The 23,059-nt window shown below is 37.4% G+C and overlaps 1 protein-coding gene across 1 annotated transcript in view; it reads right to left on the bottom strand.

Annotated features, from left to right (window-relative positions):
- Positions 1-1,112: 1,112 nt before the first annotated feature.
- The window catches only part of spon1b (spondin 1b), a 64,665-nt gene continuing 42,718 nt past the window's right edge, over positions 1,113-23,059 (bottom strand). The window contains exons 7-16 of the mRNA XM_056250920.1: positions 19,744-19,808; positions 16,635-16,836; positions 14,986-15,126; positions 13,530-13,605; positions 12,779-12,964; positions 6,009-6,179; positions 5,716-5,883; positions 4,535-4,699; positions 4,016-4,279; positions 1,113-1,577 (exon numbers count right to left, since the gene is read on the bottom strand). Coding sequence (XP_056106895.1) covers positions 1,414-1,577; positions 4,016-4,279; positions 4,535-4,699; positions 5,716-5,883; positions 6,009-6,179; positions 12,779-12,964; positions 13,530-13,605; positions 14,986-15,126; positions 16,635-16,836; positions 19,744-19,808 — 1,602 coding nt within the window. The 3' untranslated portion in view covers positions 1,113-1,413. The remainder of the gene's footprint in view (positions 1,578-4,015; positions 4,280-4,534; positions 4,700-5,715; positions 5,884-6,008; positions 6,180-12,778; positions 12,965-13,529; positions 13,606-14,985; positions 15,127-16,634; positions 16,837-19,743; positions 19,809-23,059) is intronic.

Below are 23,059 nucleotides of genomic sequence, written 5' to 3'. Positions count from 1 at the left end.
GTCCCTACAGATGAGTTAATATTTCACATTTGCCTCTTATACATCTAATAATGCAATGAAAAGACACAATCTATTTTCATCTCCAAGTTAATATATCACGATTTATAAAATAAAACCAAAAAAAAGTCGAATGGTTATGCTTACCTGTGCTTTTTAGTTCAGGAATATAATGTTAAACTATCCATAGGCCGGCCAGTGCATCTCCCTAAGCCTGTATTTACCTAGATTTTCCGACAAAAATCATCCGTCCTCACCAAACACTTGCTGTCCGAATCAATTGGGCATCGATTGTGGGTGACCCACCTTGATATCACTCAATAGAGGCGGCCTCGGATTAGAAACTGAAATGCTGGCGCTAAACTCCCTGTTTTTCTTTACAAACCATTATGAGATTGCATCCAAAATGCTTTATTGGGTGCAGAAACCCATGGCTGTGTCTGAAATCGCATTCTCTCTTGAGTAGCTACTTATTTTCAACAAGTACACTCTTAAAAATAAAGGTGTTTTGACAACGATGTCATAGAAGAACCATTTTTAGTTCCCAGAAGAACCGTTCAGTGACCAGTTCTTAAAAAAAAAATATTTTTTCAAAGTGTGAAAAACATTTTCCACTACAAGGAACCTTTTGTGCAATGGAAAGTTTCCATGGATGTTAAAGATTCTTTATGGAACCATTGATGCCAATAAAGAAATTTTATATTTTTAATAGTGTACTTACTTTGCAACAGCCAAAAAAGTATGAATGTGTGAATGTATTACATTCATCATGTTGTCGTTGTCATGAATGTTCGCTTCACTGACATTCACAAATCCTCTCCCGTGGCCTCATGGGATAGTAAAGTGTCCATCGTATGCACACTTCAGAATCTGGCCAGAAGTAGTAGGTCATCCGGGCACTTTTTGCCTACTCTTGTATGAGTTCTGTGACTTCTTTTGTCACATAGTGTTTTTCGCCTACTATATAGTAGGGAAGCATGCGATTTCGGATGCAGCCCATGTGTTTTTTTACAGGAATGCTACATATCTGTTTTGACCTCTGACCTTTACCCCAAAAGAAGGTGGTTGTGCATAACGAATGGAAGGAAAATGTGATTATTGTTTAAAAAAAGAAGTGCACACTGATGTTTTTAGTGAAGTTGGTACTGAAAAGTGTCGGTTATACATTGATACGGTATATATGCCCGCTAAGAAGGCATCTAAAACTAATCACGGATAACAGGCCTGGTCCACGTGTGTGTTACTCTAAAATCCTACAAGCTGTAACTGGAACACACATCCCTCGCCGGTCCCGCTTCTGGAAACCCTGGGTTAAAACTACTCTGTTTCTGCCCTATTCAGCCTCTTTAAGGGCTGAGTGTGTGTGTGTTGGGGTGTGTGTGTGTGTGTGTGTATTACAGTGATAGAGTGTCACTCTTAGCAAGGGTGCACATTGCATGCGCGAATCTCCCTCTTGTTTTTGCAGTGGTTGGGCTGTGAGGATTTGCCCTTCTTCTTTACGTTCATCACGCGTTCTTGCATCCCCCCGCCGCACGGCTTGGTACACTCCGTCCAGCTGGACCACGGGCGTATCGGACAGGCTGTTGGAAGAGAGTACAAGAAAATCAAGGTGGGGTTTTGAACAAGGGCCCTTAACTGTTAACTGTCAGTGTCCTGGTATCGGGACACTTGGTGCGCTTTGCATTTTTGCCTTTTCCCCTATCAAATATTTTATTAATCATCATAAATTTGGTATCATTCAAAATTCAAAACACTCAAAATTAATTTTTTTAAATTGGACATTATGTTTTAATGGAAACAGTACTTTAAATAATTTTATCAAGCTCCTCCCCCTAGTGGGCAGTCTCATGTTTCAAATTTGACAAAATTTACTGCACTATTTCAAATCAAATCTTTTTATCTTGACAAAACATATTGTTGGAAAGGTATAAGACTTGAGGTTCCACGTGTTTTGTGATAGAAGTGATATTGTGACAGAAATGTATTACTTTGCAACAGGTGAACGCATCCTAAAATGTTCAATGCAGTGTGGGTGTCACCTGGTGTCGTTTTCAATATAGTGCCTAAATAAAATGCCACAGCAATCTTAATTTTTGTGATATTAACTTGAAATTTAGAACACAACTTAGTGAGACATACAGTACGTCTTAGATTTTAAAGCAGTTGTAGAGTCCAAATTATTTTGTAAAATATATATTTTGTATTAAATAAAAAAATGTTTAGTGCAATATTTTTGTTTTACAGTAAACAAACTTCTATAACTTTTTTACACTTTCATTTTTTGAAGTGCTTTGACTTCTGACATTCATGAATTACAACCATTTAAGTTTGGATAGTGTACTTTTGTGTCTATGCTCAAAAAGGGGAGTGGTGGTTATCAAGAGTGTTTAACTTCCTCCTGAGAAGGTGGCGACCAAAATAAAGTATCAAGAATGAAGATTACCAGTGTCCTCCACAGATGATGAGGACAGCATAGTTAAAGGTGATGTATATGTGTGTGTTAGAAATGAGCAGCGAGACCAGAGAGACTTCCCTTGTACAATAAGCCTGGGACATTCTCTACATCACCATCTGTGGCCGTACTGAATCACTTCATCATATGCTGACAATACAGTGTGTGTGTGTGTGTGTGTGTGTGTGTGTGTGTAAGAGATGCCCTGCCACCTCTTACACATGAGAGAGTGGCAGAGCTTTAAAAGATGTGATGTATTGATCGCTTCACGTAGGAGCAATACAGAGCATTTACAGGGAGCTTAAGAGAACAATTTGATCAATAACAAAAATATTAGCTCTGTTCCAAAACGTAGAAAGCATTGATGCCCACATAGGGATCTTTTTAAGATGCATCCTATTGTCATAGCACCTCATAAGTCCGTGATTTGGAATGTTATGCAAATATTTTTTTTTATTTTTATTAATATTTTCATTTTTTAGCAATGTGTATTAAATTGATCAAAAGTGACAGTAAAGACATTTATAATGTTACAAAAGATTTCTATTTCAAATAAATTATGTTTTTAAAAAACTCTATTCACCAAAGAATCCTGGGAAAAAAAATGCATCACAGTTCGCACAAAAATATTATTCGTCTGAAAGAAGAATGTCATACACACCTAGGATGACTTGAGGGTGAATAAATCATTGGCTAATTTTCATTTTTGGATAAACTATCCCTTTAAATGGACCACAGATTGAAACAGGACATTTTGCACATTAATAATAATAAAAAATGTTTCTTGAGCAGGAAATCAGCATACTAGAATGATTTATGAAGGACTGGAGTAATGATGCTGAAAATTCAGCTTTGATCACAGGAATAAATTATATTTTAAAATATATTAAAATAGAAAACAGTTATTTTAAATTGTAATAATATTTACAAAATTATTGTGCATTATTACTTCTCTGCCTTTTGAAATAGGCCTTGAGAGTGCACTTGTGATGCCTTAAAATATTTATTCTGTAGGTAGCCTACTAGGTTTTGGAACTTGCAACTCATTTTACTACCATAATGTAACATATTTCTGTGTAAAATTGAAAATTCAATAAGAAAAAAAATGACTTGATGTTATCCTTTGGGAATTGATCAAAGTGTAAAAAAAGGCATTTCATATAATCTTGACGTATCCAAATGGTAACCTTAAAATCCCAATTGTTATTTGAAAATTAGATGGGACAAAATAATTTTTGCACAAACTTTTTAAAAAACTTTCAAAACTTTGGCATTCCCCAGAGAAACTTTGCGTTCCTTTGCAAAAACATTGAAATATAGTTTTTCTACCCACCTCAAATCCGCTATCAGCCAAGAAAAAGACAAATATGTTAACCTCCACTGACAAATCATGCAAAGTAAAACCAGGAACACGTAAAAAAAATAGGTCAAATTTGATTTCAGGTTGACTTTAAATTCAGATTCAGTTGCACAATCCTTGTGCAATTAACATAAATCCGGCTTCCAGGAACGATCTGTTGACAGAGAGCTAAATTTGCAACGAGTAAATACTAAATAATTCTAGACCTGAGCTCTCCTCTGCCACAGACTCCCTGCTCTGTTTTCCTCTCCTCCTGTCTGGAGCTTCCTGTCTCTTTCTCTTGTCGCTGGCACGGGAGCCTCTCGTGCACTTGCGGATCTTGCATTTCTTCCTCTGGACCGTCTCGGGGCAGGGCAGGCCCCCGAACTGAGGCTCTAGCTTGACCATTCGTGAGCGGATCATGTGACCCTTCCCGCAAGACTTATTGCACTCGGACCAAGCTGACCACTCCGACAGCATGCAGTCCGTGGCTGGAGGAGGAATGGAATCAATTAAAAAGACAGCATTCCACCCATCTGTGCATTTTTGTGCATGCACTTAGCTATAGTATGGGGACAATTTTGCAAACGAAATTCTGTTTGGGGACATCTTTATTTGGTAAATCGTATTAGGGTTAGTCTGTAGTATTTAGAATGTAGTATTTAGCTTTACATGAAAACAAGAAGTCTTTGATATGTCCCCATTTAGATAGCAAGTAAAGGCGTGTGTGTGTGTGTATTACTCACGGCATTCAGGAAACATGCACTTCTCGACCTGCTCGAGCTCATCTGGGCACAGGCTGGGCTCTACGGGCGTCTTCAGCATGCGCTGACGGGAACGCATGCCCACACCGCAGGACACACTGCATTCTCCCCAGTCTGACCACGGAGACACCATACACACCACTGCGTCTACACACACAGGGTTAACACAATGTTACAAAAGTTACTACTATATTTTTATAAATATTTTAAAGTATATTTTAGAGCATATTTGTAAATTTTTACTGTATAGCCAGTCAAAAAAATATTGACTTGCTAATATAAGTGTTGAAACCAAAACTTTGCAATGATGCATAATGGTTTTCTCATCCACTGTAGATCAATCCTATTTAAGTAAAAAACTATTTTGATTCACCAGTCACATTTACATATTTTATTATTATACAGTATGTGCAGAATAAATAAATAAAAGTAATTAATTAACTAATATAAAAACTTAATAATATTATTTAATAATAATAATTATTAATTTGTTGTGGGCATGGTGGTTGTTAAATTACACAATTATCATAATTAACATCAAATTTAATATTTCATCTTTAGAATTTAATAAAAATGCATGAATTAATATATTTTCAGTCTACTGTACAGGTATTTATTTATTGCCACAATTTAGATACAATTCCTGAATATTTACATATTTAAATGTACTATTTATTATATTTTATTTATTATTACTTATTATAAAATGTATTTATTGTTTATATATCATATTGCAATGGTAAACTGAATTACTGTTCAGTTTGAAGCATCAACTGTTACAAGTTAAAACTGAAATGGACAGCCTTTAACTACTTCTATGTACAAATTTGAAGGCTGATTATTGGATAAATAAAGGTTATATTATGTGACTACGCATTACTTTACAGAGCAAATAAAATGCCTTAAGAACAAATGGTGCAGCCAAATTAAGTACCGACTTAGCAACGAGTATACAAAGCCCCGAGTATGAACTTGACGCCTTCATTTAAATGAGACCTTATGAGCGGCTGGTGTAGCCCGACCCGGGGCAAGTGACAAGCAGGTCTAATTAGAAATCGACTAGCCCCAAAGAGGAATTCTGGTAATGAATCAAGCCTGGTGAAGCAGGGCATCTTGCCTGGCCCATGAGAGGTTGTTGGATTAAGTTGACGCTTCATACTCACTGCACTCAGGCATCATGCACTTCTCTGCCTCCGCCAGCTGCGCTCGACACGGAGAGCCATCTGAGGCTTCCATCTTCATCATGCGCTCTCTCCTCCTCATCCCCACTCCACAGCTCACGCTGCAGGGCTCCCACTCACCCCACTCGGTCACCACACAGCTACTGGGTGCTACAACACACACATACATACATGTGTCTAACATTACTGGTGTAGACTTTAGGCTTTAGACTTTTGACACTGAATGTCCATAAAAACATCAACACAACATACAGTATAATGTATGTCTAACTTACAACAGTCCTCGTTGACCACACACTTCTCTGTCTCCTCGGTTGGCAGTGTACAGCTGGAGCCGTCCTCTGGGAACTGCTTGACATATCTCTCTCTGGACCTCATGCCCATGCCACACGAGGCGCTGCACGGGGACCAGCTGATCCACTCTGACATCATACATGTGGACGCCTCTAGGGGACAGAACGCAGTCATATGCTAGTGAGGTACTGTATGTCACAAAACTTTTTTAAAGGTATACTCTGAGATCTGGTTATGAATGAATGGACACATTTGACACATTTCTTCTCACGATCTTAAAAAGCTTTTGATTCAAAGATTTATGCTTTGGACATTGAGTTCCTTTACAAAAATATATTTGTAATTTAATTGTTTTAAATGGAGCCAAAAGATGGCAAACATACAGTAGATGCAAACTTCATTACTGTTTAAATTCATCTCAGGATGCACCTCATGAAGTGGGCTGAGAGAATGTGGTATAAATTATATTAATATGGCAAGTTCGCAACAGGCTATTAAACTAAATTATTTGTCAAAAATGTGTTTTATAACTATTATTATTACATTATATACAAAATATTTGATGTTATATAATGTAATAATTAAGTATATTACTGTATCAGTAATTGTGATTATAATTTTTTGAATTATACAATATAATAATTAACATTAAATTTAATACTTAATGTGTATTTACTAATAACAACAACAATAATAATAAACTATATTATTTGCCACAAATTTGTTTATTGTGAATAATAATAATAATAATAAAAATAATTTACAATATATTATAATTAACAAAAAATGTGATATCTAATGTGCAGAATTTAAGCTTATTAAGCTTGCAATAGAGTAATGAACTATAAATTTGTTCATTGTGATATTATTAAATTACACAATATTATAATTAATGTGTAGAATTTAAATGATAATATGCTTATTAGCTTATTAAAGGTACAATATGTAAGATTTTTGTAATAAAATATCCAAAAATCACTTGCACAGTGTGATATATTTCCTGCAGTTGTGTACTTACAATATCCCAAAAGTTCCCAAAGATTATTAATTTCAGAGAAATTCCAATTTTAAATAATGGCTCGTCCCTGGTCATTGTCGCCTGTCAATGACGTAATATCCACGTTATACCTGGTTTCCGCTCATACCATAGTAACCATGGCGACAGATGTGAACAACTGCGTCACGTCTAGCGGCACGCTCACGCTGTTGTTGTTTCGTTCAAACATTATGGACCATGGCAAGCAGACTTTGGGACAAAAGGAGAACTAAAATGAGGATCAATATCAGCGTGGCGTTTTCGAGATGCCGAGAGCTCCACGTCCGCGACAAACTTCGACTTGACAGAGCTTCACGAGTCACGACACCACAGAGACACCGCTCTTGCATGTACTTTATTAGACAGGTGAGCAAATGTACATAAAACTAATCAATGTTATACACTCACCGGCCACTTTATTAGGTACCCCATGCTAGTAACGGGTTGGACCCCCTTTTGCCTTCAGAACTGCCTCAATTCTTCGTGGCATAGATTCAACAAGGTGCTGGAAGCATTCCTCAGGGAGTTTGGTCCATATTGACATGATGGCATCACACAGTTGCCGCAGATTTGTCGGCTGCACATCCATGATGCGAATCTCCCGTTCCACCACATCCCAAAGATGCTCTATTGGGTTGAGATCTGGTGACTGTGGAGGCCATTTTAGTACAGTGAACTCATTGTCATGTTCAAGAAACCAATTTGAAATGATTAGAGCTTTGTGACATGGTGGAAGTAGCCATCAGAGGATGGGTACATGGTGGCCATAAAGGGATGGACATGGTCAGAAACAATGCTCAGGTAGACCGTGGCATTTAAACGATGCCCAATTGGCACTAAGGGGCCTAAAGTGTGCCAGGAAAACATCCCCCACACCATTACACCACCACCACCAGCCTGCACAGTGGTAACAAGGCATGATGGTTCCATGTTCTCATTCTGTTTACGCCAAATTCTGACTCTAACATCTGAATGTCTCAACAGCAATCGAGACTCATCAGACCAGGCAACATTTTTCCAGTCTTCAACTGTTCAATTTTGGTGAGCTCTTGCAAATTGTAGCCTCTTTTTCCTATTTGTAGTGGAGATGAGTGGTACCCGGTGGAGTCTTCTGCTGTTGTAGCCCATCCGCCTCAAGGTTGTGCGTGTTGTGGCTTCACAAATGCTTTGCTGCATACCTCGGTTGTAACGAGTGGTTATTTCAGTCACTGTTGCCCTTCTATCAGCTCGAACCAGTCTGGCCATTCTCCTCTGACCTCTGGCATCAACAAGGCATTTCCGCCCACAGAACTGCCGCTCACTGGATGTTTTTTCTTTTTCGGACCATTCTCTGTAAACCCTAGAGATGGTTGTGCGTGAAAATCCCAGTAGATTAGCAGTTTCTGAAATACTCAGACCAGCCCTTCTGGCACCAACAATCATGCCACGTTCAAAGTCACTCAAATCAACTTTCTTCCCCATACTGATGCTCGGTTTGAACTGCAGGAGATTGTCTTGACCATGTCTACATGCCTAAATGCACTGAGTTGCCGCCATGTGATTGGCTGCTTAGAAATTAAGTGTTAACGAGCAGTTGGACAGGTGTACCTAATAAAGTGGCCGGTGAGTGTATAGCTCAACATGATGAAATGTTAGAATATGATCAGTATGTTATTCTAATGTTGATCTAGCTTACTGCTAGTCTCATACACAAACTAGCACAGAATAACATTATGGGCCCTATCTTGCACCCCGCGCAATTGACTTTGTACACCGACGCATGTATCATTCCTATTTTGCACCCGCGCAAAGCGCAATTTTCCCTCCACAGAAGCACGTCGCTAAACTAGGAAATGAACTTGCGCTCCCTGGGCGGTTCAGCGCAAAAAAGGAGGCGTGTTCAATTGCGCCACTGACCAGAAAAAAACTAGTCTAAAGTCAGTGGCGCGTTGCGCGTTGTTCATTATGCTATTTTAAGGGCGCATGCTTGGCCATAATCAATGTAGTGTGTGCACAACGCGCATACACTTTGATTCTCTCATCTAAGCAGCCGTTTTCATTTTTGCAAATCATGCATTATTACGATAGATAGATAGATAGATAGATAGATAGATAGATAGATAGATAGACCATTTATTATAAAAGCATACATGTAGCTTACACATTTACCCAAATTATCATACGCCTGTTTAACAGAAGTTAATTTGGGTGGGTTTCTCCATCCCCAATGTCACTTCTCTGTGTTTTACGGCCCTGACGAGAACGTTGCTCTCCTCGGCTGTGAACCGCTTCTGGCGCGCGCCTGGCAAATCCGCCGTTATAATAGGAATCCGCTTTAGAACAAGCGCGCCTGCTCTTAAAGGGAATGTGAGATGACGCTCTGATTGGTTTATTTCACGTTACGCCCAAACCACACCTATGAATAATGAAGCTACTTCAGACCAACCCCTTTTAGATTTGTGCCAGGCGCAAGAGTCATTTATCCCACCGGGAAAATAGCAACAGCGCCCAAGACCCGCCCACAAAGTTACAGGACTCGCGTGTGGCGCTGATATCTGTCTCTCATTAGCAATCGCGACTGGCTTCATACTACAGTCATGTTAAAAAACATCACTGTATTCACTCATCCAAAAACATTATTAGATCCATCAGCATGACGACAAGTTCCATAATTCCGCTTATGCGTCATCAACCTAAGCCTTTGTTATTGTAAGAGGTTAGCGACCTCTAGCGGCGAAAAAAATTATTGGGTAATGAACTGGGTAATTGGGTAATGAACTATATTGTCAGAAAAACTTTTAACTTTTTCATTATTTTTATTACATTATACAATATTATAATTAACATCAAATGTAATATTTAGAATGTAATAATATTTATTAATAATAATGAACTATAGTGTGATTATAATTATTACAGTTTACAATATTATAATCAGCATCAAATGAAATAATATTTAATGTGTAGAATTAAACAATAATATTTATTATATTATTAATATACTGGTGCTTGATATTGCTGGTCATGCATCTTATTATTTTATTATGATGAAGACAAAATATGCAAGATATTCACTCTTCACTCTATACAATATGATGCCGTGACCTGTTCCTATAATCTTCTTTCTTTATGTATGACGGACTGTAAGATTACAATCCTCCTCCTACAGTTCATCCTTCATATCTTCCACCTTTTCTCCCTTATAAAGTGCTGACAGCTGTGATCAAATTGACCGATCCTGCCATGCTTTATCTCACCTCAGCTGTTCCAATTATCTCTAAGGCAGAGCTTGTAAATAGATTTGTTATCAGACGGGATGGATGAACTTGGGGCGACTCTCCATAGATTTGTCTCTAGTGCAGAATTGCAGACCCCATTTGGGACGAGCAGCGAGCACTACCTAATAAAGCAGAACTAAGTGAATCATTAATAAGAGCTGTAAATAAACGTGGCCCTGATGGGCCCCCCAGAGGCCCCAGTGTACGCCTGTCAACGGGATGCTGGATTATCAATCAATGCAGGCCCTTAACGGCCTATTAATTAAAAACAAAGCAGAGTCTACGTAAAGCGATGCAGGTTCTATTAATCAATAGCGAGAGATGGCGAGAAACAACAGCCTTCAGCGTCTTTGAAAGCCTCAGTCAAAGTTGACAGGATGAAGACGTGATGTGGAAAAACAGACGGATCAGAGGATGGAGAGGTACAGATGAGGTAGACGGATGGGTTGATGCAGATACATTGACAGACAGAGAAAAAAAGAGAGAAATTCACCAGCAAGACAACTGGTGAGACAGAGCGATAAAAAAGCATCACAGGTGCTGCACAATTTGGTCTTGTGTGGTTATTTTTGCTTATTGATATTGGGATTTGAACCGCAATGTGTTAGAACATCTCACATTTTAGTTGCTTCGATATCAAGATTAAAAGAACAAGAATAACTCAAACAGTAGCTCTCATGCGGAACAGCAAAAACTACAAACTATGCCTTTTGTCTCAAAGTTAAAACATGTTTTGCACAACAAAAAGTTCTGGTGCTAACAGAAAAAGTTAGTCTTGAAGGACATTCATGCTTGTTCTCTTAAAATCAAGTACAGACCTTTTTAGGAGACCCCAAAAAATCAATGAACTTCAAAACAATCTGGTTCTCTTTGCATTCACATTGTACTTCAAAGTGGACTCAGACCTATTTTTGGTCCATTTTAGTTGTGATAATTTTCATCCAGACTAATATTATTTTTGAAAAATAATGAAAGATATTTAAAAATATTCTAAAACTACAATATTTTTATACAATAATACAAACATTATATTAAAGACATTGTAATATTTTGACTATATAGAACATGAATATATTGAAAATTAAGATATTTATATAAGATAGTATATCATATGTTATACAAATATTTTATAAAAAATAATTGAATATTTAGAATATTTTAGAGTATTCTAAAATTAAAAAATTTCAATACTACTGTATATAATATTATACAGAAAACATTAGAATATTTTGAATATTTAGAACATTTTAATATATTGTAAAATTAGAAAATTTTAGAATATTTTAAAATTGGAATTTTTATACCATAAAATATATATTTGCAACACCGCAAGGTGGTTTTTTAAAACCTTCAAATTGTAGCATTGGAGAATAATGCCTATAGACCTTATTCACATCAATGCCATCTTTGGGGAATGAAAGTGAGGCTGTGAGGGATAGACATACATCTCTTCAGTGGGTTGAACTGTTATTTAATATGTTTTTGGATTGAACTGCTGATGAAACACTGCAAAAATATCTTTCCATGAAATTTCAGTAGACAAAAAACTCCAGACAAGATGAGCTGTGGAAAATAAGTGATCTAGGAGCTTGCTTTATTCAGGCTTTTCACAGCAAATACCACTGAAAAAATGACAAGTCTATCCCTCACGACCTCGCTTTCACACCTGTCATGGCACTGCTCTGAACAAGGTCTATTGTAGAACATACAGTGCATGGAGACTATATTTACTTATTTAAAGTCACAGAAGGCCATACAGCAATTTTGATTTTAGTTTGATCAATTGTGCAGCCCTTACAGTTGTATAGATACAGCCAACAACTCAAACGAGAAAACATTATTTGCAGTTGAACTTACCAAGATTTTACACTCTGACCCAAATGGCCAACCAACCAAAGTGCAAACGTCCTATTGATTCTTTTAACCGATAAACCGCAATTTATAGTTTACGGTTATGGTTTATAGCGTCTACCTCTCCAACGAGGGAATCGATACCTTGGTCTGCTCAAGCAGATTGCGAGCATAAAACTCCACAGCAGCAGTTTGAGGTCGGATAAGGATTTCTTAACCTTGAAATCGGAGGCTTTGCATTTCTCTACAGAACTCAACACAAGACCAATCAATTAATAACATGCTCCGCTCAGAGCCGACTAAAAAAATCAATGCTTTTCATACATGCATTTATGGAACATTTTTCCATAAATGCATGTATGAAAATGCATTTTTCATGCATTTCATGTCATGCATTTTCATGTCATGCATTTTTCATAAATGCATGACATTTTTCATAAATGCATTTTTCATAAATGCATTTTTCATAAATGCCCCCCCCCCCCCCCCCCCCTTATTCCATGCACCTTCCCTCCCGGCACGCTCTGAGATAGCGATCTCTAAATCCGTCAGCCTCAAAGGCTTTTATATGTGCTGGAGAGCTGGAGACCAGCATTATCTTCCTCACCCTCCTCGCTGCAGCCCGGCCCCATGCAGGGTTCAAAATCTTGGGTGTGCAGGCAGGGCATGAAGGGGTCCAGCTGTGCTTTTAGCATCCTCTGCCTCATCCTCCGACCCTTATCGCACGTGGAGGAGCTACAGGCCGACCACGGAGACCAGTTAGAGTAGATGCACGTCTCTGGAGTGTTGTCTCCTGCAGAAAAGTGAGTGGATAGACTCATTAGGGGAAATGGTTACGGTTCATGAAAAGCAGTGACACTTTAGCAGGGCATTTAATGGGGATGGCGGGAAAAAAATGGACTTTTCTTTGTGTCTTTCTGTCCTTGTCTCTTTTTTTATTCCTCCCAGTGGTGCTATCAAAACATTCCCTGAATGTGTGACAGTAACACCGGTTAAGTCTGGAGCTGGGCTAATGGCTGCTAGTAGCGGAGAAATGACACTCTTTAGCTTTAAAAGAAGTCTAGCACCGCTCCACATTGTTCATTCCAGCCCTCATCTCTCCATTCCTGAAACTAGAGGGAAACCACAGGTAATTTATCTGACATGGTGCATTAGCCAACAAACATAATTGAAGTGCACCATGGTAAAGCATATTGTTCTTCTTCATCTTCTTGTTGTTTGACTTAACCGTGAAAGAAGGGACATTGTGAGGTTTACTCTTAAGATACCTGCTGTCCGCCTTGTTCATTAAACTGTCCGTTGGCTATGTTTTTAAATGAGGTGCTACAAATTGGATAAGATAGTGTAGCCATACGCACCTTCCTCCTTCTCCTCCTGAGCAATATCAGCGACGATATCGTCTATGGTGTCGGGCACGGTATTGCACTGCTCTCCCTGCAGATTGGAAGAACATGGATCAACATCACAGTGCCTGATAAGATCCACCATTTGCCATCTGATCACTATCACGCTAAGCCCGGCAAAAAAAAAAAAAAAAAGATTCTCCGGGGGCAGATGATTGTAAACTAGCTGGCTAGAGGCAATCCCACGCTTTACCCCACTCAAAAGCCTTGAGATGAGATTCTTCCCAGCTGTGAGATAGAGATGAAACATCTGGTGTGGAATATTAAGTGTTCTGGATCATGCCGATAAGTTCCAGAATGGGTTATTTTAGAATCGAATCCTCCAAACACTGTCATCTGAAGGATAACAGATGTGTTATGAACATTGCTGAGTTTTCGTGCATCACGGCTGCTTGCCTTGACATATTTTTGTAAGCAATTGCTTTAGTTTGTTTAGCAAATGGACTTTTATGATTCAGCAATTCAGGGTCAGTAACTATATTAAACAACACAGCTGTTCATGGTGAATGTTTAAAAACACAGTCCCATTTTGCTAGAAAACAGGGAATAGACATTAATACATCCTTAAAAACATACTCAATGTTATGGCCAATAACCGACAAATATTAAAATGTTTTATTATTTTGTCTAAATAAATTAAGTTTGAAATAAAACAAATAAAACACCCCAAACTAAAATAAATCATTCTAAATAAAGTAAATTTAGGAATCACAATTTACACTATGACAGACTGATATTCATTTTGATATTTGTTAACGATTACAGTGTTTTTAAAGATTAATTTACAATTTGAAATAACTACTTTCAATTTTAATATATTACAAAATGTTATTTATTCCTGTGATGCAAAGCTGAATTTTCTGCATCATTAACTCCAGTCTTCAGTGTGACATGATCCTTCAGAAATCATTATAATATGCTGATTTGCTGCTCAAGAAACATTTCTTATATTATTATCAATGTTGAAAACAGTTGTGCTGCTTTATATTTTTATGCAAACCAAGATAAAAAAAAAATAATCAAGATTCTTTGATAAATAGAAAGTTCAAAAGAACAGCATTTATTTGATAGATTTTATTAGATTTATTTGTCTAACGATATAAAAAATGTTTACTGTCATTTTTGATCAAATCAATGCACCCTTAATTAAAGAATAAAAGTTTTTTTTTTTTTTTTAAGGTCGTACTGCCCGATTGAAATTAATTACAGTTGATTTTTAGGACCTTTAGGACAGATGTGAATAATACCAAGTTTAGCAGCATGGCAGTTCTATTCCTCCAACACCGAATACACTTTTACATGGTAATATCCATTACCATACTAAACTCTTCCGAGAGTTGTCATGATAGAATTATTATAAACTAAAAAGATATGAAAGTTTTAAAACAAACATGTTAGCTTTTAAAATCACCTTTCTTGCGATTCTCTCCACTACCACTTGGGCGAGGGGTGCCATGGGGCCACCGGAAGGGTCATAAAAGGGACTCTGTGGGTGATCCAAACTGGTGAGGGGTCGAATCCGCTCCTGGGGATTGCTGGGTTTATTGGGAGACTTGAATAAAAATATGAAGTGGAGGATAAGAGGAGAGAGGAGAGAGGGGAGGGAGGGAGAGAGAAAAAGACTTTTGAATGCCATCTGCCAGGGCCTCCCACCTTTCATCTCCATATTCATCATTCATTCACTCTGTAATATTCCCTTTATGAGTGATTTATGGCCTTGTTTCCTGCCTCTGCACTTTGGGTCACCTGACAGTTACTTGTGTTCCACTCCAACGCCTTCAGAGAAACGCTGCAAAACAAAGACCAACTGCTGCGCCAACTGCTCGGTTAAGCCGAGTTCAACTTCTAGAGCTGACTTTTTATTTCTTTCAAGGATCAACTCAGGTCTGTACCAGCAGGGGGCAGCGTGTCAAGCACTGGTTCCACTTAACATTTGGGATGTGCAAAGACCGTTTCCACTGAAGGGCTCTTGAGTAAATATTAAGATGCTATTGACACTAGAAGCAACATAGGACACAGGGAAGAAACTACTTTATTTGCACACACTTTTTTTCTTCGCTATATTTATTTAATTATTTTTCTTGTGTAGCCTTGGATTATGTATATTCATAATCAGTAAACTAAAAATATGCGCTACAAAGTAGCTTTTGCTTATATAACAATTTCATTTCCACATTAAACTTTCAGGGCAAAAACAAAATATTATTCCATTATAATTAAGGCTGTCAAAGTTAATGTGTTAATGGAAGTGATTAAACATTTTTAACACATTTTTAAAAAATCCCATTAAAGCTTTTAGCTAATTTGACATTATAACTTTCATTCTGTTATGGGTGACTTCCAAACAACTGTTCAGAGACTTAAGAGCTGATTGTAACTAATCAGAGTGCACATTACTTTATCATATTTTATATATATTTTTTATTTCAATTATTATTATTTTAATAATAATAATATATAATAATAGTTATTATTAGTATTATTATTTTGCACATAAACCTCAAAACAAATGTGCAATAATTTAATAGTGAAATGTATTATTATATTGTTATTATTATATTATATTATTTAATTATCTGACATTTGCACTAAGGTCCGTGTTTGCATTCAGTTTGCAAAATCTGTGCAAGGCAAGAGCACTGTTGCATACATTTGTGCAGAGTGTAAATTTGAATTTAATGTGAATTATCTGAACAGTTTGCAAATTTATTATTTAGTTTTTTTGGAACTGAATGCATTAACATTAACTAAAAAAAAAAAAATAGAAAACGTGATTAAATATTTCAAATAATAAATAATATATTAATAGCCCAACTTACAACAAATATTCTATGTAAATAAGACAAACCAAGCAACTGACTTGAAGTCTTGTCATACAAATAGTAGTTAAAGACAAGATGAGATAGAAGAGATGAGATTTATCACTTTGATTGTTCAACATAGCTTAAATGTTATCCACAACGACTCACGTTGAACGACTGTACTGTATATGGTTTTCATCCTGAAAGTTCTCACAGTATTTTCTAAATGTAATGATGTAATCACTCTATGAAAGCTGACCTCATAAGTGACCCCACTGTCAGTACCGGCGTCCCACGGCACCAGATCCTTCACCACTCTCTGGACCCATCCGCAGTGGCTGGTGCAGAGGTCCTCCCCAGGCAATCCCACGTTCCAGTCAGGGCTGGGGCCCAACATGGTCAGGAATGACATGAGATGACGGGCTCGATCCACAGAGAACTCTGCCGAGGGGGCGGAGCGCCTGAGAGAAGACGAGGGAAAAGATGAAGCCAGATGAAAATAAAGTTGTTGTTTCAAAGAAAAGGACTGTACACAAACATAGTGCCACTTACAAGAAGTCTGTGTCATGTATTATTCGCTAAGGCATAATTTGTTAGAATCCATGCAGATGGTAATTAATCAAACTAATTGCCCTGATAACAAACCATCACCAAAGCAACTGTTGCCAATTGAGCGGAGCAGGCTGCATGTGAGAAGATGTTACTTGGATCTATTGATTAACACATATTAAAAATGCATCATGAAACCAGCACCTTATGACTCTCACAGCCCACACTTGAGAGCAGAAGAGAGAGAGAGAGAGAGAGAGAGAGAGAGAGAGAGAGAGAGAGAGAGAGAGAGAGAGAGAGAGAGAGAGAGAGAGAGAGAGAGAGAGAAAGACAGAGACAGAGACAGAGAGAGAGACATGCACTCCAGGCAGATGAGAATTAAACTCATGTTTTGAAATCAAAACCAAGAACTATGCCAAAAGACAAGCACAATGTCTGCAAAAGTAAAATAAACTCACAGGTACAATAAGTTAAAAGGCACAAACGCAAAGCATTGATACTCGGTTGAGACGACTACAATATAATATATATTGATGGATAATGGATAATGAGAACTTATATAACCCCTGTAAGACTAACTTAACCCCAATATCCCTGACCAATGTTTTAAATGCAACAAGGTACTTTATTTCACTGTATGTGGGAATGTCAGGAGGTGCAAAAGTTTAGGGTGAGGTGACCAATGTTCCCTCTAATTTTTTTTCTTGCTGAGCAAAACTTTTTTCTATTGGGCGGACATTTTTCGCCACCTGAGCAAAAATATTCTTTATACCTGACCTGTACAGCATACGTAGAAACACAATGGTTTCAACATTCAGTTGTAACTTTTAACTTGAATGTGCCATTTCTATGTTATTTGACCCTTGATGTAACTTATTAAAGTTAAATGATTGTTTATTGCTTATGAATTTCCAATATTTTCTTTAGCAGGGGGTTTCAAACCTTTTAATGGCAAGGAGCCCTAAACAATACCCTTGTGAGATTCTTTATTTAGAATTATAATATAATAAAATATAGGCCTAATATAATATAATATAAAAAAACGAATTGAAGTATTTGAAGTGATATAATATACAATTTGTTTACATATTATATTATTATAATATGAAAACAAACTGAAGCATTTAAATAGATCTAATAGCTAAATATTTTCAAGAAAAGTGAATGTGAACTCTTTTATAATCTAACCATCCCTGAAACCCCCCCCCCACAAAAACATCTATTTAAACGAATGTATTTTGAGTTTGCACGCGGGTGGGTGTGTTACCGTTCTGTGTTCATCAACCGTTATTTCCACCACTTTAATCAAACCACTCTTCTTTAAAACATGATGATGTGATTTTATTGCACGTCTATGAGTTTCTCGTTGCCTCTCGTATTGAGCTATTTGGTCCGCACACACGACTCACTGCCAATCACACGCGCTCACATCATCTTTCTATGAAACCTGTAAACTGCATTCACCAGTTTTCACTCTATAGCGGTTGACCAGAGCACTGAAATTATTTCTCACTAAAACTACAATCAAATGGATTTCCCCACACATTTCGCGTCAGTCATCTGCGTGGCATTTTATTCTTTTCTGCGCGCCGCCGCTTCAGAAGTGCGCGGCCGAGGCATCAGAAGTGCGCGGCCGCGCACGCGCGCAGCTTAGAGGGAACATTGGAGGTGACTCAATGTTCTCAATTTACTTCTTCCCCAATTCCTCAAGCCCAGTATGGTGTAGAGAAGTTTCTAAGCAGACAACTGTTCACTGCCTATTAAAGAAAGAAAGTTGGTGAACTTATGTCCAGTACAAACCAGACGTTCTGTTGTACGGAGCCCCTAAAGGGACATGGTGGTGGAAAAAATATATGAGACGGGAGGAAAAATAAGTAGAAGCTTTTCCATTCTCTCGCAAAACCTTTGTGTTCCCCTGAGAAACTTTGCGTTCGCTCACAAAACCTATACGTTTCCCTGATAAACTTTGCGTTTTATATATACAGTATATATATATTTTTATATTCATATATTATAAATTTAGATTTTCTTATAATTTTATTTATTAATTTTATTATTTTTAATACTAGCTGAGGTTTGCTGTTTGGGGGGGGGGGGTGTTCAATTAAGATATGTATACAAAAAGACAGGTAGGAAAGACCAAACTGCCCATTTTATACAAGCTAGGTAATTTTTGTGAGATAATAGTTTATCAAACAGAACATTTCTCAAAAAAAAAAGTGCCTGTAATGCTTTAGAAAAAAGTTATGGGGCACCGTATTGTGACCTATTGGTGGAAAATGTCTTGTACATTTGACTTATGCTTAGAAATAATTAGCGTCTGCCATTCCATTTCCTCTTCATGGGGTAAATTGGTTGTGGTAATTGACAGTCTGATGTTAAAATAGGTCAAGAGAATGTCCTGATGTATTGGAGCTGGAGGGAGGCCATTAACCTCAATCGCAAAAGCACCACGGGGGAAATGCTACTCTCATCAAAAAACGGAAGCCTTCGCTAAACAAAACCGCACATAAAATATTAACCGCCTCGTTAGTGAGCGGGAAAGAAACATCTACATACCCAGCAGGTGCTGAAGAGAGTTTTTTTTGTCATGAACCAGACCTTGTTGTTTTCCACTAAAAAATACTCACCCAGGAGAGAGAACACAATGGACAGATTTGGAAACGTACACTACCGTATAGAAAGTCACACTTGGTTTTATATTTTGTCATATGGGCTAATTCAATGACATTCCTACATTTTTAAGTGTGGCTAAAGTGTCAAAATACTTTTTGGGGCCTCAGTATAAATGTAAAAGTACAAAAGAGATGGAAACTTACACGTTAAGAGGCTGCCAGGCGGGCCACTGGGCTTTGGTTTTGATAACTGTCATAACATCATCACCCTGAGAGAGACAGACGGAGAGAAACAGACAGAAAAAGAGAATTTTAATTTTTATTGCATCCTATATATAGAACGACAAGTGCGCTGAGACAAAACAGCAAGGATTTTGTGTTCTACTTTCTTCAATTTATCCATCTTTCCACCACTACGAAAAGAAAAGTTTCTTTTCCATGCTTTATTTCTCTCCCTAAACCTCTGAAAATATTATATTCCTGACAATACTTCACTTCTGGTTGTGCGTTTAAGATTTCTGCTATTGTTTGGAGCACTGATCCAGTTGTTGTTGTTGTTGTTGTTATGTGATACCTGGCCCCTAGGGAAAAAGACACCATGCTTTAACAATACTTCACTGAGAACAAAAAGAAATAGCTACAATAAAACCTCATTAGTAAAGAACAGTCAAAGACACAAAGGAAGCAAAGGAGCGTGATTGAGACAAAAGCAACAGACAGAGATCGAAAGGCACAGAAAAAGTAAGACAGACAAGTGTTCATCAGGGGATGCTAGGGGCTGAAAGAAGTGTCTGACGATCTGTTCCAACATTCAGACAGGATCCTGAAGGTACCAGTTACCGCTGACAGTTTCAGGTGCAATACTCACGCAATAATGGAGATTGTGCCATATATCGGTTCATATGTAGACCTCTGTCTGTCTGAGTAGTTTAAATTCAAACAGAGGCCTTGAAAACAGAATTTTAATTTAAATAAGTTTTCCTTTTTGTCCCAAGGTTTATCTTTGAAGGCATCGTATAACTGGTATGTTATACGTTTTTTTCTCTCCTCAAATTATTCTTCACTTCAATTGACAATCTGACGTTTGTAAGGACATTTGTAATGACGGGCCACTTTGCACCAAATACCGTTCAGCATATAGATTCAGGTTTGGTCAGGAGTGTCAAAAGCCACTGAATATGGCCTGTGAAGTGTCTCCGAGACCCCTGGCTTAACCTCAATCTATAGGCAACGAGCGACCTGTCATTACAAAGGTCCTCACAAATACTCTTCCGTCAGATCAAGGAAAGTGAGACTACTGAAAAATTAACATGCTGGTGGCAAATGCTCTTTTGATGCTAGCTGAGTGAGGAAAGTATCCACACTCACAGTTTGCCGCCCAACATCAAACAGACGTACAAAGCGAGTTTGTACATTCCTAATGGCCAGCGTGAATTACATTAACGCCGAGAGAAGCGATACAAAGCAGCATAAAAATCTATATTCACTTGCTTACTCAATGCTTATTGGATCGTTTCATGCAGATTTTGTTTGGGAGTTTAAAAACAGCCATCAGTTTAGGTCAAGTGCACTAAAAGTAAATTCCCTGTTACTGCATTTACCCTCAGAAATAGCACACACAGGCCACACGGGTCAACAAAGACATATTGTTGTGCATTCAACTTCTATATTTATCGACGCACTAACTGGTTCAACAATAGACCCACTTTGCAACAGAAATTTTATAACAGCTGCTACCAAACAAAGATCTCTGGAAGAAGTAAGATTGTGAAGCGACTTCGTTCTGGCATTGTTGGCATTTTTGGGAGAAATACACAGCTGCCTCGAAGTAATTAAGCAATTAATCTGCTAATTGGCCAAATTGATGAATATATTTCAAAGAGGCAGATGGTGCCGCACATGCTTGAGGATGTTAATTTACGGTCCACCACTCTGGAAGTTTCTTTCGCATTGGAACCAAAAAGAAATATTTGATATGGGCCAAATGGACTTCACTTCTGCTTATTCTGAGGATTTATCAAGTGTACTTAGGTTGACAACCTGGGAGCGAAATCTCAAAGGAAATCGCCAAACCGCTGAACCAAAAAACAAACCGGTCCAGTGCTCTGAACATGACCATCGATTGTGGTGCAAAATAATAATACTACATCTGGGCCAGAAACTAAGTTCTTCTGAAGCTTTTTTTTTTACCTCCTTGAGGAGTTTTAAGGAGGGATGTACCAGAGAAGCTTCAAGAAAACAGAAAGACATTTTGCTCAAGGGTGACTGGCAATTTTTCAATCTTTGAGAGAGTCTACAGCTCCCTAAAGGCTGCTGTACAGAACATGTCTATCTTCAATTCAACTTTAATCACCCTGAGGCAAGTGCACTTTTGGTTTTGCTTTGGTGTTTTGGTCACAAACTTATTCTCAACCCTTTGGACCACTCGCTCACATTCACATACAGGTCACACGCATTGGCCTGTTTGTTTTGCGGATGCAGATTACCTGTGTATCGCTGTATGAATGCTAAAGACAGGGTTTAAAGGGACAGTTCACCCAAAATTCGGTTGTCTTCTTTTATGTTCCACAGAAGAAAAAGTCATACAGGTTTGTAACATGAGGGTGAGTAAACAATGACAAAGTAAACTATGTGAGAATTGTCATTTTTAGGTGAATTCTTTCATTAACGCAAGACATTACAGCCAAAACTATAGACAAACTTTTCAGTTTTATTCCTATCTATTAAAGGGTTTTACAGAAGGGTTTGTTCAAAATTTGTCTGATTTATAAAACATTTTATTTCTAAAAATATGACAGTCTTTTCAGATTTATGGAGTGATAAAAAGAGAGATCCCAAAAATCCCTTCTGTAAAAACCTTTAACTCTTATATGTCTACAAATCTGTCTCTTATATGAAACAAGAATTTTGAACCTTCATTTATCTAATGTTCAGATTTAATTACATAATTGCATGTTTAAACAAAACATAAAAAAAAACTTGTAATGCAAAACAATTGACTTAATGTATTTTGACTAATCAACTGGGGAAAGTATGGTGATATCTAGGGATGTCACGGTACCAAAATTCCAGTAGTCGGTACCGATACCATTAAAATGTTACAGTTCTCGGTACCAATTTCGGTACCATAGCAAAATCAGTTTGAACTATTTTTTTAAAATAATTTATTTAACTATTTGAAAAAAATATATATATATTAAATTCAATTCAATGACTTTATTATTTATGACGGTAAATTTATGAAAGGATTGAAGGCTACATGCTGTTTAAACAAAAATATTGATGATATTGAGAAATATTGCTTATAAAAAAAGTTGAGTGAAAAATAAGCAACCTTCTATGCGCACATTATTATTAGTAGTAGTAGTATCTTTAATTAATGGAGACGTAGTTAAATCTATTGTACAGTAGCCTAATATAATTATTTCTGTCAATTTCTTTAAGTTAAACCAAACTTTTACGGGTTGCCGTGAAGACCTTTGAGTTTCTGTGCGAGTATGATATGACGATAGTTTTTCTC

Source organism: Rhinichthys klamathensis, unplaced genomic scaffold, assembly GCF_029890125.1.
Source record: "Rhinichthys klamathensis goyatoka isolate OS25496 unplaced genomic scaffold, OSU_Roscu_1.1 h1tg000076l_1, whole genome shotgun sequence".
Classification (NCBI taxonomy): Eukaryota; Metazoa; Chordata; class Actinopteri; order Cypriniformes; family Leuciscidae; genus Rhinichthys; species Rhinichthys klamathensis.
Note: the sequence above shows the minus strand (reverse complement) of the source record. Positions and strands in the feature narration are given on the sequence as shown.